This window comes from Trichosurus vulpecula, chromosome 9 (genome assembly GCF_011100635.1).
Source record: "Trichosurus vulpecula isolate mTriVul1 chromosome 9, mTriVul1.pri, whole genome shotgun sequence".
NCBI classification, from domain to species: domain Eukaryota; kingdom Metazoa; phylum Chordata; class Mammalia; order Diprotodontia; family Phalangeridae; genus Trichosurus; species Trichosurus vulpecula.
Window position 1 is genome coordinate 11916475 of NC_050581.1, and position 17197 is coordinate 11933671.

The 17197-nt window shown below is 38.1% G+C and overlaps 1 protein-coding gene across 1 annotated transcript in view; it reads left to right on the forward strand.

Annotated features, from left to right (window-relative positions):
- VPS13A (vacuolar protein sorting 13 homolog A) overlaps positions 1–15247 on the forward strand; it is a 349059-nt gene extending 333812 nt beyond the window's left edge. The window contains exons 69-72 of the mRNA XM_036739209.1: positions 952–1037; positions 3547–3670; positions 5320–5394; positions 13771–15247. Coding sequence (XP_036595104.1) covers positions 952–1037; positions 3547–3670; positions 5320–5394; positions 13771–13821 — 336 coding nt within the window. The 3' untranslated portion in view covers positions 13822–15247. The remainder of the gene's footprint in view (positions 1–951; positions 1038–3546; positions 3671–5319; positions 5395–13770) is intronic.
- The last annotated feature ends 1950 nt before the right edge of the window (positions 15248–17197 follow it).

Consider the following 17197-nt stretch of genomic DNA (forward strand, 5'->3'; position numbering starts at 1 on the left):
GAGCCACCTGTAGAGTCTCCATACAGAAGAGTCATCCACCTTTGTGCTAAAGTCTTCCAGAAATTTAATATTTATTATAAAATCATTCTTATGTGTTCTTTGCTCAGGGTAAATAATTCCAATTCCTTTTAATATTTCCTCACTATCCATGTTTTCCAAACCATTAACATCCTCAATATCTCCCCAAATCTTTAAAGTTGACATTTTATCTACATTATATACATTTTTTTTCTTTACAGAATTCTAGTCACAATTACCTAATCTGCCTAAAAGTGCATCTTGCCTATCATAATAAGAAAAGGATAAAGTTATTAAAGCATGAGTATTTCAGATGCTAATAATAACCGTGGCAAACAATTTCACACCTGGAGAAAATAATGGTTGGTGCAGAATGAACAGTGAAGAAACAGTTTCATTATTTGTTGTCATTTCTGTACTTCCCAAGAGTAGAGGGCAGGTGAAGTTTGATATAGGAATAAAAGGCAGAAGAAGGAGTTACAAGGAAATAGCAGAGGACATAATAAATTACGGTGTTTCATGGATTTTTGTATGTGTTGTCATGTGGACTGAATCAAATACTAATTTTATTCTGCAAGGTAAAAATGAATATGATTGTTAAATAACATTTTTGTCTGATGTAAACTCTAATGCATTTAGTAGGTTTTATTTTAGTAGATTTCCTTAAAACCCTGAATGTGTTTAATATCCTCACTTAGCTAACATTGAATTATCTTTAACAAATCTTTGCAAGTAGGTGCATTGAGAAAGGTGAATATAACATTTAAATGAATATTAAATTAATTTGCTCTTGATATTTAATTTAGGAAATATAAATTAATACTGCAGAAATGTGATAATGAATTTTTCCCCCATAATTTCTAGAAGAGGGTAAGATGTAAGTAACATTAGAATAGGAATAGCATCAACCTTTTTTCTCTTTTATATTTTTAGGTGATAGAAAATGGAAGATTTGCCAAAAACAAGTATATTACACATGTTATGGTCAATAAAACAGATTTCTTGATGATAACCACAAGGTAACTTTCACTAGTTTTAATATTTAGCTGTCTGATTTAGTAGCAGGCTTACAAAAAGCTATTAATGAGTATAACTAATTATCATCCAAACCTTTGCTCATATATATTCATGTACACATACAGGTGTACAAATGCATAGATGCACACCAGGTTCAGCTGTGTACACAAGTATGTATAGATAGTTCAGAATCAAATATAGTCATCTAAGCAAATACAGAGATGATATAAGTGTATAAGATTTGGATTTCCTTTAACAAAGAGGTAGATACATTACTGCTTTTATTTTAAGAAAGAGGTAGATGCATTACTATTAAGTTGCTATGTGTGGTTTCCCTATGTTCTCTTCCCATGCCTAAAAATGCACAAATAAAAGTATTTTACACTATAGACCAGCAGGCATATGTCTAATTAACTCAAGTCTTCCTGTATCCAGATCTAACACTTTATGTACTGTACACCTAGGTATGGGGGTATAGAGTACTTAGCACCTCTGTTGTGAGAAATTTCTGAGCCCTTTTCAGTTCTCCTTTTTCATCTTTGGTGTTCACCCACCACCCAATTTTTACCTGTGGCTCTAAGAAGCTGTAGCATGTGCATTGGCCACACCCCAGGGAACCATCTTGGCAGATGGGCTTAACCAGGTTGAGGGTCACCAGCAGGCCCCAAACCCATTGGTGAGTTAGGGGGTGTCTCCCCCCAAGCATGTGAAAAATTCCCTAGGTGGGATGAGCAGATGAGAACAGTTTGTTCCAGCGGCCATGAAGGTGGCCAAGGCAAGTCCTGTGGAGTGCTTAGAGCTGGATCAGATACCAAAGCCGAGGTCATCCACTGCATCCTGAGCCATCGCCAGTTGTCTTGACTTTTGTCTTGACCAGGGGTGGGAAACCTGTGGCCTTCTAAGTGCTTAAGTGTGGCCTTTTAACTGATTCCACATTTTAGATTTGTTCTGTAAAATTTGGATTCAATCAAAAGGCCTCACTTAAGGATTTAGAAGGCTATGTGTGGCCTTAAGGCTGCAGGTTCCCAACCCCTGGTCTTGCCACTGGACCTTGATGACTCTGAAAGAGAGAGTGAGGCTGATGACTTTGTGCAAGTCTGTCCCACTTAAATCCAGTTCATGGGCAAGTCAAGACATCACCCCGTGACGTTCTTGGTCTTCTTCGAAAACAGGACAGACAACAACACAACACACACATATTTGGTTCAAGAGAACAAGAGCTAAACAGCTGCTGTATCCCTATTGAAATGTCCAGTGGGAAGAGTGCTGAACTTGGGGTCAGTGGACATGAGTTTGAGTCCTACATCTACCATTTTCCAGCTCTGTGACCCTAGACTACTCATTTAAATTCTGAGCCTCGATTTCCTCATCTGTAAAATGGAAAAGATGGTAAATTATCTGCCAAAAGAGTTTTGTGAGGAAAGTACGTTGCGATATGTGTATGTATGAATGTGTGTATACATACATACATATATATATATATATACACACACACACACCTTCATTTACATATTTGTCTGTGTAGTTTACATTTATATATTTACTAATTCCCATACATATACATACACATCTTTACATGTATGTGTATATGCATGTATGTTTCTATATATGCATGTGAGTTGCTAAATTATTGAATGCCTTTCCACAGCATTGAAAGTTTATTGGGATACTGGTGATAACTCTTAATCCCAGGGAGAGAAAGGAGAAGGATCAGAGTGAAGGAATGGAGGAGGGGCAATGCATGCTGAGTAGCAGCTCTTTGATTCCACCACCGTGGCCAGTGACAAGGAGCCAGCTGTGTCTTTAATTTAGTCCTTTGCTCTGAAAAACAAAGCACATTCCACTTAGTGAACTCTCCGCAGGCAATGACAATTGTTGTCTTAAAGCAGAAGAAAATAAGTTGTGGGGGGTGGGATAAGGGAAGTTATTTTGCAGGGAAAGCATTTTTCTTGATTTTCATCTTCAAAGATGAGAAAGAAATTCTGATATGAGAAGTTATATGAATGTTGTAATTCAAAGTAGGACTTTTTAAAAAAAGACTTTATAAGCATTCATTGATCCTTACCAAAGTCCCTTATGTTTCACTATTTAAGGAATATGAGATTGTAAGAATGCCAGTTGTCAGAAGTGAGATTAGAATTGCCTTTCTAGTTCTGTTCAGTGTGGTGGGAAATTCCCTCTCACACAAGGGCCTGTAATCAGTGCTATCCAGAATATGAATGACGACTACAATAATTCCAGTGCTCTGGTTACATATAAAGCCCCCAAAGATAGAGAGTAACAGTTGGTTCCACAAAAAATTGCCCCGTTACCTAATTTATGAAGCATCTCCAAATAATTCTTGGTTGTCGGGTTTTGGGTTTGTGTTTTTGTTTTTTTTTTAACATAGTACCTACCTTCAAGGGTTGTTTTCAGGAAAGTTGAGACCTGGAAAGCTCTTTGCGAGCCTTCAGCTGCTGTATAAGTGTTCACTGTTGTCACACTAGCTGTTATTTCTCTCTGGTTTGGCAGTGGCGTGTTGTTTGTGACAAAAGGGACCTTTGGGCAGCTGACCTGCGAGTGGCAATACAATTTCGATGAATTTACCAAAGAGCCATTTATCATTCATGGAAGAAGACTACGTATCGAGGCCAAGGTACGTTGAATAAAAATGTGAAGATAAAACGTTAAGATTTATTTATTTTTCAAGATGTTTTCATTTTTCTGGTTTGGTATTTGTAAATTTCTAATGAGTGTATGGCCACATACTTTTGTCAAACAGAAAATAGGTGATTTTTAACAGATGTTATTTTCTGTGGTACTGCATACAGAATAATGCCTTTCAGGTTGCAGCCTATGCCCTCCTATTCTGTTACATCTATTCTAACATGTGAGAGGTAATATGTTGCAGAGAGAGAGAGAGAGAGAGAGAGAGAGAGAGAGATGGCCTCGGAGCCGGAACACATGAGTTCAAGATTTTCCTCTGGCACATTCTGGCTGTGTGATGCTGGACAAGGCACTTAACCTCTCAGGTCTTTAGAGAAGATGCTGAACTATATTTAGAGAGAGTACTTTCTTAAATTGAGTTCTTTATTTTAATCAATGAAATCACAGGTCCAGTCCCTGTCCCTATCTATCATACCATTGTGCTATCATCTGTAGCACTAAGCTGAAACTATAAATATCTATAGAGTTTAATATTCTTCAGTTTCACTCACAATATGCTTTTCTTGAAACGCTCAAAAACGGTCAGACAAAAAAGCCATTGTGTCTAAAACAACTCCTTATTTATTCTTAGTGATTGGTCTGTCCAAGTAGAAGATAAGCCCTTGCTGGAAAAGTACTGGTAGGCATTCATTGTGTATTTGTTAGTGGACAGATTCATTGTAAAATAAAGTTGGCTTTTTATCATTCAGGTCTTATCAGCACTCTTATCTATTCTGGACAAGGAATTGTTCTAAACAATATATGGAATGCTATAAGAGCATAAAAAATAATGATGTCGAGTTTATTTTAGTCCTTTGTCCTATTTCTTAAACCCACATGGATTTCTTTTAAACTCTGAATGTTTGAGCATTTGCTAACTAGGAATATTAACTTAAAATCAGCTTTATAAATCTTTACAAAATTGTTTAGTTTAGCAAAAACTACCTATGACCTCCTTATAGGTTCATTAGTTCCAGCTAGTTACTCATGTCAAGGTACCATCATAGATCTGTGGTAAGCTCAGCTCTGTGTTCTCACATCATTAGGGTAGAGAATTAGGCTTCTTTAGGCAGAATTTTCCTGCAAATATAGATTTCTACAACACAAAGTAAAAACGATCTGTAAAGGAGAGACAGACTATATGCAACCTCTTATGATTGGTTTTGATTTTCTCAAAGTGCTAAACACATGAGCCAGTTCTTTCATGGTTAGCTTGTAACTATAATGAATTATGTAGATAGATTTGAGATGTACTGATCTCATCTATGATTTCTGGACTTAATGATTCAGAAAGGAAGTCTCATAAATTGTTTGGGAAAAAAGAGAAAAATATTCTTCACTCTGCTTCCTTCCCCACTTTGTCGTTTTTGCAATGAAAATGGAACTTTTTTTAGGTTAAGGAATTGTAGAACTCTTTGTCATCATGCTCTTTCACTGGTATGCATGTGCCTGATTCTTTATCCTATTTGTTTCTTATAATGCTATTCAAAAATTATCATTTCTAAAATAAAATACAGGGCAATGAAGTTGTTTTTCTTATGCTACTTTTCCCCACAAACTTTGTTTATTCTCCTATATATTTATTCATTTCTTTTGTAGGAACGCGTAAAGTCTGTATTCCATGCCAAAGAGTTTGGGAAAATAGTTAATTTTAAGACTGCAGAAGATGCCCAGGTAAATCCAGTCACCTCTTTCATTAAAATTGATATGAGCGTCTGACTTTATTTTTTAAAATTTATTTATTTACTTTTAGTTTTCAATACTCACTTCCATAAGATTTTGAGTTCCAAATTTTTTCCACCTCCCTCCACCCCAAGATGGCATGCAATCTGATACAGTCTCTACATATACATTCATATTAAACATATCTTCACATTAGTCATGTTGTAAAGAAGAATTTGAACCAATGAGAGGAGCCAAAAGAAAGAAGAAACAAACAGACAAACAAAAAAAATGAGCAAAATAGTATGCTTCAATCTGCATTCAGACAACATAGTTCTTTTTCGGGATGTGGATAGCATTTTCCATCATTAGTCTTTGGAGTTGTCTTAAATCCTTGCGTTGCTAAGAAGAGGTAAGTCTATCAGAGTTGGTCATCACACAGTGTGGCTTTTACTGTGTACATTTTCTCTTGGTTCTGCTCACTTCACTCAGCATCAGTTCATGTTAAGTCTTTCCAGGTTTTTCTGAAAGCATCCTGCTCATCATGTCTTACAGCACAATAGTATTCCATTACATTCATATGCCACAACTTGTTCAGCCATTCCCCAGTTGATGGGCATCCCCTCAATGTCCAATGCTTGGCCACCACAAAAAGAGCTGCTATCAATATTTTTGTACATGTGGGTTCTTTTGCCATATTTATGACCTTTTTGGGATCTAGACATAGAAGTGGTATTTCTGGGTCAAAGGATATGCACATTTTTTTATGTTTAATTTAATTTAATTAATATATTTAGTTTTCAGCATTGATTTTCACAAGAGTTCGAATTACAAATTTTCTCCCCATTTCTACCCTCCCTCACACTCCAAGATGGTGTATATTCTGGTTGCCCCGTTCCCCAGTCATTCCTCCCTTCTGTCACCCCACTCCCCTCCCATCCCCTTTTCCCTTCCTTTCTTGTAGGGCAAGATAAATTTCTACGCCCCATTGCCTGTGTATCTTATTTTCTAGTTGCATGCAAAAACTTTTTTTGTTTGTTTTTGAACATGTTTGTAAAACTTTGAGTTCCAAATTCTCTCCCCTCTTCCCTCCCTGCCCACCCTCCCTAAGAAGTCAAGCAATTCAACATAGGCCATGTGTGTATCATTATGTATAACCCTTCCACAATACTCATGTTGTGAAAGACTAACTATATTTTGCTCCTTCCTAACCTATCCCCCTTTATCCAATTTTCTCCCTTGACCCTGTCCCTTTTCAAAAGTGTTTGTTTTTGATTACCTCCTCCCCCATCTACCCTCCCTTCTATCATCCCCCCCTTTTTTTATCTTCTTCCTCCTTCTTTCCTGTGGGGTAAGATACCCAATTGAGTGTGTATGGTACTCCCTCCTCAGGTCAAATCTGATGAGAGCAAGATTCACTCATTCCCCCTCACCTTCCTTCTCTTCTCTTCCTACAGAACTGCTTTTTCTTGCCACTTTTATGTGAGATAACTTACCCCATTCTATCTCTCCCTTTCTCCCTCTCTCAACATATTCCTCTCTCATCCCTTAATTTGATTTTATTTCTTTTAGATATCATCCCTTCATCTTCAACTCACCCTGTGCCCTCTCTCTCTCTCTAAATACACACACACACACACACACACACGCACACACACACATATATATATATATATACATACATACACACACATATACATATATATATATATATATATGCATATTCCCTTCAGCTATCCTAATACTGAGGTCTCATGAATCATACACATCATCTTTCCATGTAGGAATGTAAACAAAACAGTTCAACTTTAGTAAGTCCCTTTCGATTTATTTTTCTTGTTCTTTTTCTTGATTACCTTTTCATGCTTCTCTTGATTTCTTGTGTTTGAAAGTCAAAATTTCTGTTCAGTTCTGGTCTTTTCACTGAGAAAGCTTGAAAGTCCTCTATTTTATTGAAAATCCATATTTTGCCTTGGATCATGATACTCAGTTTTGCTGGGTAGGTGATTCTTGGTTTTAATCCTAGCTCCATTGACCTCTGGAATATTGTATTCCAAGCCCTTCGATCTCTTAATGTAGAAGCTGCTAGATCTTTGGTTATTCTGATTGTTTCCACAATACTCAAATTGTTTCTTTCTGGCTGCTTGCAGTATTTTCTCCTTCATCTGGGAGCTCTGGAATTTGGTGACAATATTCCTAGGAGCTTTCTTTTGGGGATCTATTTGAGGAGGCAATTGGTGGATTCTTTCAATTTCTATTTTGCCCTGTGGCTGTAGAATATCAGGGCAGTTCTCCTTGATAATTTCTTGAAAGATGATATCTAGGCTCTTTTTTTGATCATGGCTTTCAAGTAGTTCAGTAATTTTTAAATGATCTCTCCTGGATCTATTTTCCAGGTCAGTGGTTTTTCCAAGGAGATATTTCACATTGTCTTCCATTTTTTCATTCCTTTGGTTCTGTTTTATAATATCTTGATTTCTTATCAAGTCACTAGCTTCCACTTGCTCCAATCTCATTTTTAAGGTAGTATTTTCTTCAGTGGTCTTTTGGACCTCCTTTTCCATTTGGCTAATTCTGCCTTTCAAGGCATTCTTCTCCTCATTGGCTTTTTGGAGCTCTTTTGACATTTGAGTTAGTCTGTTTTTTAAGGCGTTGTTTTCTTCAGTATATTTTTCATTATTTTTTTGGGTCTCCTTTAGTAAGTCATTGACTTGTTTTTCATGGTTTTCTCGCATCCTTCTCATTTCTCTTCCCGATTTTTCCTCTACTTCTCTAACTTGCTTTTCCAAATCCTTTTTGAGCTCTTCCATGGCCTGAGACCAGTTCATGTTTTTCTTGGAGGCTTTTGTTGTAGGCTCTTTGACTTTGTTGACTTCCTTAGGCTGTATGTTTTGGTCTTCTTTGTCACCAAAGAAAGAATGCAAAGTCTGAGACTGAATCTGGGTGTGTTTTCACTGCCTGGCCATGTTCCCAGCCAACTTTCTTGACCCTTGAGTTTTTCAGTGGGGTATGACTGCTTGCAGAGTAAAGACTACTATGTTCCAAGCTTGGGGGGATGCGCTGTTGATTTCAGAGCTCTTAACAGCCAGCTCTGCCACACCAGGACTCCTCTTTCCCCAAGAACCCCCAACCCGGACTGGACTTAGATCTTCATCAGGCTCTGCACTCCTGCTCTGATCTGCCACTTAATTCCTCCCACCAGGTGGGCCTGGGGCTGGAAGCAACTGCAGCTGTAGTTCTGTAGCTGCCCCAGCTCCGCTGTGCCCGGGGCAGTGGCTGAACCGCGAACTCCTTTTTTCACTCTGTTCACAGCAGCTTTTCCCACTAACCTTCTCTGTTGTCTTTGGTGTTTGTGGGTTGAGAAGTCTGGTAACTGCTGCAGCTCAATGATACAGGGCCCTAGGGCATGCTTCACCCAGTTCCTGGTCTAGTTGGTCCAGGCCTCTCATGCTGGGCTCTGCTCCGCTCTGTTCCCAGCTCTGTGCGTGAAAGACCTCACCCAGAAACCATCCAGGCTGTCCTGGGCTGGAGCCCTGCTTCCCTCTGCTATTTTGTGGGTTCTGCAGTTCTAGAATTGGTTCAGAGCCATTTTTTATAGGTTTTTGGAGGGACTTGGCGGGGAGCTCACGCTAGTCCCTGCTTTCCAGCTGCCATCTTGGCTCCACCCCCCGGATATGCACATTTTTAAAGCCCTTTGGACATAGTTCCAAATTGCTCTCCAGAATGGTTAAATCAGTTCACAACTCCACCAACAATGCATTAGTTTTCCAATTTTCCCACATCCTCAGCATTTGTTATTTTCCTGTTTTTTCATGTTAGTCAATCTGACAGGAGTGATGTGGTAACTTAGAGTCTTTTTGATTTGCATTTTGCTAATCAATAGTGACTTAGAGCATTTTTTTCATATGACTATAGATAGCTTGAATTTCTTCATCTGAAAACTGCCCATTCATCTCCTTTGATCACTTATCAATTGGGGAATGACTTGTATTCTCATAAGTTTGACCCAGTTCTCTATATATTGTAGAAATGAGGCCGTTGGCAGAGGCACTGGTTGTAAAAATTGTTTCCCAGCTTTCTGCTTCCCTTCTAATCTTGTTTGCATTGGCTTTGTGCAAAAAAGTTTCAATTTCATGTAATCAAAATCATCCATTTTGCATTTCATAATGTCACAAATTCTTCCATTTTCTATAAATCTGACAGGTAAACTATTCCTTGCTCTCCCACTTTGCTTATAGCATCAGTCTTTATATCTAAATCATGTACTCGTCTTGACTTTATCTTGGTAAAAGGTGTAAGGTGTTGGTCTGTGCCTAGTTTCTGCCATACTGTTTTCCCAGCAGCTTTTGTGAAATAGTGATTTCTTATCCCAGAAGCTGGAGTCTTTGGGTTTATGAAGCAGTGGATTACTATAGTCATTGACTACTGTATCTTATGTACCTAACCTATTCCACTGATCCACCACTCTCTTTCTTTGCCAGTACCAAGTAGTTTTGATGATTGCTGCTTTATAGTATAATTTAAGATTTGGTATAGCTAGGCCACCTTGCCTTGCATATCTTTTCATTAGTTCCTTTGATATTCTGGACCTTTTGAATTTTGTTATCTTTTTGTAGCTCTAAAATAATTTCTTGGTAGCTTGATTGGTATGGTACTGAAAAAGTAAATTAATTTAGGTAGGATTGTCATTTTTATTATATTAGGAGCTTCTGACTTTCAAACTATACAGTGGGTATGTTGACAGTTAAGAAAATTGTTGTTTTTTTCTTTTTAAATTTAATTTAGATATGTGCCTTGATCAGCATGAGAACTTCTGGCGTGGAAATGTTCTTTAATGCAGATTGGCAACTTTTTCATAAATTACAGCCCTAGAGAGTTGCCTGGGCACTGAGAGGTTAAATTCCTGTTTTCATACAGCAGTATTGTCAGAGGCAGAACTAGAACTCCAGACTTTTACTCCATATATGTCCTTGTAACTATGTCATATTTTCTCCTCTTTTTTTTTAAAGGATAAGAAAATTAAACAAAACACATCTGTGTGGATTGTCCTTATGTTTGGAGTCATCAGAGTATTTGCTGGCTAGAATACTGTTCCTTTTTGTGATCTCTTGTGGATCTTGTTTTTAGTTGGGTTAGACTAGTGTGGTACAGTGTTGGAGTTTAAAGAACATTTGGAATTCATGTCCGTAAAGGAGAACCCAAGAAGCCTGTTCAGTCACTCAGTATAAAAAGTTACAGTAAACATTTTCATATAATAAAACTTACTAATTTTCCACAAACTACACACATTTATTTGCAATTTATTATATTTATTTAACTGAATAGCTGGGTGGCACAGCCAATAGAATATTTGATTTGGAATCAGGACGATCTGAAATGAAATCCTGCCTTAGGCATTTACTCGCTCTGTGGCTCTGGTCAGACACTTAACCTCTCTTAGTCTTGTTTGTACAAGAAGGATAAAAAGCACTGATCTCATAGGGTTATTGTGAGAATCAAATGAAATAACTTAAACCTTAAGTGCTGTGTAAATATTATGCTTGTTGCTGTTATAATTATTATTATTATAAACAAAATTGGAGTTAAGAGAGTGCAATTCTACTTCCAGCACTTCCACTAGGATCATAGATCCTCCAAGTCCACTTAGGTTACTTACATTTACAGATAAAGAAACTGAGGCCTGAGGGAGGTTAAGTGACTTGACCAAGAACATCAGAGTAATAAGCATCCGAGGCAAGGATCTCATCCTTGTCCTCTGACTCCAGGGTCATTGTAATACCCCACCCACTTCCAAACTGGCTATGTGAACTTGGCTCAGTCGTTTTACTCCTGAGTCTCTTTTACTGTCTCACCAATCACTCAATAACTCCATGTTGTAACTGCCACGCCTATATGCTGGTAAAATTATTTCTTCAATTTACAATTGAAATCTGATGGAAACCATTGACCTTGTCTCAGTTTTTCATCCTCTTCCTCCTATATTATTAGCATTCCTCAAGGCTCTTTCCGTGGTGGGTGGTCTCCAACTCCTCTCTGCCCATTCTCTTCTCTCCCTACCCTTTTCTTCCTCATGATGATCTCATTCACATCTTTGACTTCACTAACTCCCAAAATTTAAGACAAAAAATTTTTTTTAAATACTTCCTGTTCTCATGTAACCTGTGTTGTACTAGGAATGAAAACAAGTAAACAGATAAGTAATACAAGATAATTAAAAAGGGAGAGAACAACCAAGGGGATCAGGGAAATCATCCTATAGGAAGTGGCCCATGTGCTGAGCCTTGAAAGAAGCTAAGAAATTAAGGTGATAATAGGGTTCATTCCAGGAACTGAAGACACCCTGTGCAAAGGTGTGGAGGTGGAATGTTAAGTTCAGTGAACAAGAGGTAGGCCTGTTTGGCTGAGATATAAAATGTGTGGAGAATCATGTGCTATAATTCTTGAAATGTATCCTGGAGTCAAATTGCGAAGGGCTTAAAATGCCAAGCTGAGACATGTATATTTTGGCCTAGAACCCAATTGAGAGCCTAGAACCCAAAGATTCTTAATGTGAACAGTGAGATAGTAAGATCTGTACTTTAAGAAGATTGTTTTGGCATCTCTGTAGAAGATGGACTGTGCATTAAATGGACATGAACCTGGGGATTCAATTGGGAGTCTGAGAAGTGGTGAAGACTTAAACCACCTAAGTGGCCCTCTTGAGTAGAGAGCCTTGGAAACTGATGAAACATAGTAAGGAAGGAATAAAAGATAACTGAAGCTGTGAAGCCTGGATGACTGAAATATTGGTGGTATCCTGAACAGAAATAGGGACATATGTTTAGGAAAGAAGATAAGAGTTTTGCTTTAGAAATGTAGACTGTAAAAGGCCTACAACCAATCCAAGTAGAGATGTCCAGAAAATAGTTGATATGATAGTAGAGTTCAGAAGAAGGATCAAGGCTGTGTAAATAGACAGGAGAGTCATCTACACAAAGGTAATAATTGAACCCATGAGAGCTGAGGTAGCATGTAGAAAGATAAGATGACCCGGGCTGGAGCCCACAGTTAAGGTGTTTGACATGGATGGTGATCCAGTAAAGAAAGCTGAGGAGTGGTCAAGCATATAGGAGAACCAGGGTAGAACAATGCACTGAAGGCTAAGGGAAGAAAGAACATGCTGGGAGAAGTGGTGAGCAGTGTCAGAGCTCAAGTAGAAGGACTGAGAAAATGCCAGTGTGTTTAGCAAATGAAATTGTGTTGTGAAACCTTAGAGACAAGTTTCAGTAACATGGTTGGATTAGAAGCCACATTGAGAAGGTATGAGAAGTCAAGGAGAGCTTTTCCTTTGGACTGTTTCTGTTGTGGCTGCCTGCAAACATATTTGAAGTCTCAGTTCAGGGAGTTGTGGATTTGCCTCATCACTGTGGGTTTTCAAGTAGAGGTTGAATGACCATTTATTGGAGATGATGCTAAAGGGGTTTTGATTCAGTATAGGTTTAATTAGCTAACTTCTTAAGTTCCTTCCAACTATTGACTGTAGTAGGTAGAGATAGATAGGAGAAGGAATTTTAATGGTAGCTAGCATTTGTATAGGGCCAGACACTGTGGGAAGCACTTTACACTCATTTGAGCTTTATAACAAACCTGGGAAGTATTATTACCCCATTTTATAGTTGAGGAAACTGAGACAAACAGAAGTTGTGATTTACCCAAGGTCACACAGCTAATAAATGTCTGAGGTCAGATTTGAACTGTCTTCTTGACTCCAGGCCTAGTGTTCTATTCACTGGACCTCCTAGCAGCCTGTTTTATGTTTCATGTTACTTGTTATACTGTGTCAAGTTTATTAATCTCTACTATAATTTCACATCTCTCACATACTGGTTTATTTATTTCCATTTATATTCTACTAAAATGAATGCAGAATTCTAAGACCTCAGAAAACTAGTAATTGAGTTCTTTGCTACCTTAAAGAAGTTCAGTCCCTCATCATTTCTCACCCTCTCCCTGCGTTTGTCCAAGGTTTTCCCCAGTCCCTGGAATAATTATCCCTCCTCACCTCTGCCTTTGAAAGCTCAGCTCAAGTGCCACCTCCTACAGGTGGAGGCCATGCTTGTCCTCTTCACCCCTAATTCTCAGTATAGCTTTTGCATTTACTGATCCTACGTACGTGTCATTTCCTCCGGCAGAATATAAGTTCTGGAGGTCAGGGACCATTTTGTTTTTGTCATATTTCTATTGCCTTAGACACATCATGCCTATTAAGTAGGAGATTAATAAATACTTGTTAAATTCAGGTCACAACTGGGTAAGTTGAAAACCAGTTTTCCCATAAACTCATCAAAATGTTTTTAAAAATTTTATTACGAGTTAAGATTGTATCTTTCTTTATTTCTTTGCTTATAGTGGGTCCTTTCAAAGCTGGAAGAAGTGAGAGAGATTTCACCAAGATTCTAACTGATGGAAGGAGCTGGCTGAAGACATCAGAGATGAAACAGAATATAACTTATAGCTGTTATCTTCTAGTGCCTGATTATCAAAATTAATTTGGGGAGTCAGGTATAAAATTATATTCAAGCGCTCTGTGTTTAACGGTTGTAGTCCAGTTTCATTGAGGAATCAGTTGGAATTGGGTAAAAAAATACAATCAAAATATTTCACCCATTCAGGGATGATTAGATTTTTAACTTAAAGCAGGCATCTGGTTAAAATTCTTTTAATACATTTTTAAAAGAAGATCCTTTTTTTTTCCTGAGGGAACTTTAATACTGGCTGCAGAAGTGTATTTCACAGCGATAAAGGACTTGCCCTAAGTTAATTCCACTCAGAGCTAAAGTACAGTTTTTTTGGCGGGGGCTCGTGTTCTGAAGTTTACCGTTCTTAACTTACACACTTATCAACTCAAAATAGTCTGAGTGAGCAGTGGGTGGACTGATTTAATCAAATATCATTCCAGTAGTATTACAAGACCTTAAATGGTAGTCTAATCAGAAAGGTGAAACTCAACAGTGTAATCTTTGAAATTCTTTTTATGGATAAATATTTCGGAAGTATTTTATTTTTTATATTAAGAATAGGTTCAAATTATTCTTCAAACGTGCAAGTATTTGGAGTTACCTTTTTATGCACTATGGTATAAATTATTAAAAAATCCACTGATGCCTTGCCTTAAGAGAGACAATATGTTGTTGAAGAAATAGTTATCATGCTCAGGAAAATCTCTTTGAGAGTAAAAATAAAGAAATACCTCCTCAAGCCAAGTCCCTGGGGACAATATTGTGCATTTGATTTATATATTTGATGCTTTTAGTGGAACTCTAACCTTAAAGAAAACTTTCTGAAGCCTTCCAAATGTAGATTCTTCCTGACTTCCTCCAGAGACCAGGACCACACCATAAATTTAAATTCCTCACAAGAATTCATATCCCAAGGAATTGTATAGAAGAACTCACGGTCTTATTGGGAATCATGGTAACCTAAAATGAGACCCAGTACCAAGATGAGAGTGCCAGAGACTCAAGAACTTCAGGTTCACTTTTATAAGCTTGTGATTCAGGTGTAAAGCTCATCCCAACAAAAATCATTGGCTGCACTTGAGTGGAAAGGAGGCTGCAGGTGTCTTTTGGTTTCCGTTCTCTATATAGAAATCCTTTTTTTTTTCTTTTGTAGAGAATGATGAATGACTATATGATAACTGTATTTTCTATTTAATTGTTGGATAGTATGGAATATCTGATGCATGTTGTGTAACTGCTGCCAAAAAATTCTTTCCAAACTGTTTTTGAAATTTTGGAATGTGTATAAGTTACTGGCTTTGAAATTCTGTGATCTGTTCAGACCCTTGCTTTGTTGTAAAAGCTACAGTAAACAGCATGCCAAACCATCCATGTGTTTTTCTTTCTTTTGGATCAAGCTCTGCAGTCTTTGATTTGCCCACAAAAATTCATTACATATAGTGTTGATCACTTCCAGAATATTGTGGATTTTTTATGTAGTTGCCAAACTGAAGTAATATTACAAAGAGATTCCAAATTGCCACCCTGATTTGTGTGGACTCTAATGACAATATCTGCTCAGAGCAGGACACCTGTTATTCTGTGGTTGATATTTTAACCTCACATTAGAATCTGACCAATATGGGGTAAGTAATCAATGCATTTCATTTTAAGGGTTAATTGATAATGTGGCCATAGGGTGTCTTTGGTTTTGGCATCCCTGAGCTTGGTAATTTCTTGCTTTAACCCTTGTCTGAGCCTTGTATAGTTGGATTGTCTATTCATGTCAACTTGTTTTTCTGAGTTCATATTCCAAGCCCTTTAATCCCTTAGTGTAGAAGCTGCTAGATCTTGTGTTATCCTGATTGTGTTTCCACAATACTCAAATTGTTTCTTTCTGGCTGCTTGCAATATTTTCTTCTTGACCTGGAAACTCTGAAATTTGGCCACAACATTCCTAGGAGTTTTCTTTTTGGGATCTTTTTCAAGAGGCAATTGGTAGGTTCTTTCAATTTCTGTTTTACTCTCTGGTTCTGGAATATCAGGACAGTTTTCCTTGATAATTTCTTGAAAGATGATGTCTAGGCTCTTTTTTTTGATCATGGTTTTCAGGTAGTCCAATAATTTTTAAATTCTCTCTCCTGGATCTGTTTTCTAGGTCAGTGGTTTTTCTAATGAGATACTTTACATTGTCTTCCATTTTTTCATTCCTTTGGTTCTGTTTTATAATATCTTGATTTCTCATAAAATCACTAGCTTCCACTTGCTCTAATCTAATTTTTAAGGTAGTATTTTCTTCAGTGGTCTTTTGGACCTCCTTTTCCATTTGGCTAATTCTGTCTTTTAAGGCATTTTTCTCCTCATTGGCTTTTTGGAGCTCTTTTGACATTGAGGTTAGTCTATTTTTTAAGGTGTTATTTTCTTCAGCATTTTTACGGTCTCCTTTAGCAAGCTGTTGATTCATTTTTCATGATTTTCTTACATCACTCTCATTTCTCTTCCCAATTTTTCCTCTACTTCTCTTACTTGATTTTCCAAATCCTTCTGGAGCTCTTTTGTGGCCTGAGACCAATTCGTATTTTTCTTGGAGCCTTTTGATGTAGGATCTTTGACTTTGTTGACTTCTTCTGGCTGTATGTTTTGATCTTCTTTGTCACCAAAGTAAGATTCTATCATCTGAGTCCTTTTACACTTCCAGCGCATTTTCCCAGCCAGTTACTTGACTTTTCAGCTCTTTGTCAGGGTATGACTGCTTTCAGAGTGGAGAGTGCTCTGTCCAAGCTTCAGGACTTTGCATTGCTGTTTTCAGAGCTACTTTCTATTCTGAGGTGGTATGATACTCCTCTCCTGGCCTGTGCTCTGGTCTGTCAGTGCAAGTAATCCTTTCTGCCATGTAACTGCCAGGAGGACTCCCTCTTCACATCCACCACAAGCTCTGCCACACCAGCGCTCCTCCTCCCCCAAGGACTGCCAACCAGAACCGTGACCCACATCCAAGTGGGGCCAGCTAAGAAGGTCTGATTAGATCTTTGTTCCTAAGTTTGCCCCAAATCCCTAATTACTAAGTGCCAAGCCGATGTGGGTGTGAAGCTCCCAGGGTCCTAAGGGGAGGCACTAAGACCAGAGCCAATCATAGTAGCTTAAGTTCTGGTCATTCAGATCACGCTTGATGACGTCTGAAACTGTGTAAAAGGAGAGAACACAGCTTGGAGACTGAGACGTGTCGGAGCCAGACAGCACAGTGACAGCCGAAGCTGAAGCCAAAGCCGAAGGAGCTGAAGCAGCAGGCGCTGCTGGTAGCAGGGCTGACCCACCTGCAGACTGGAGAGTGCTGAGCA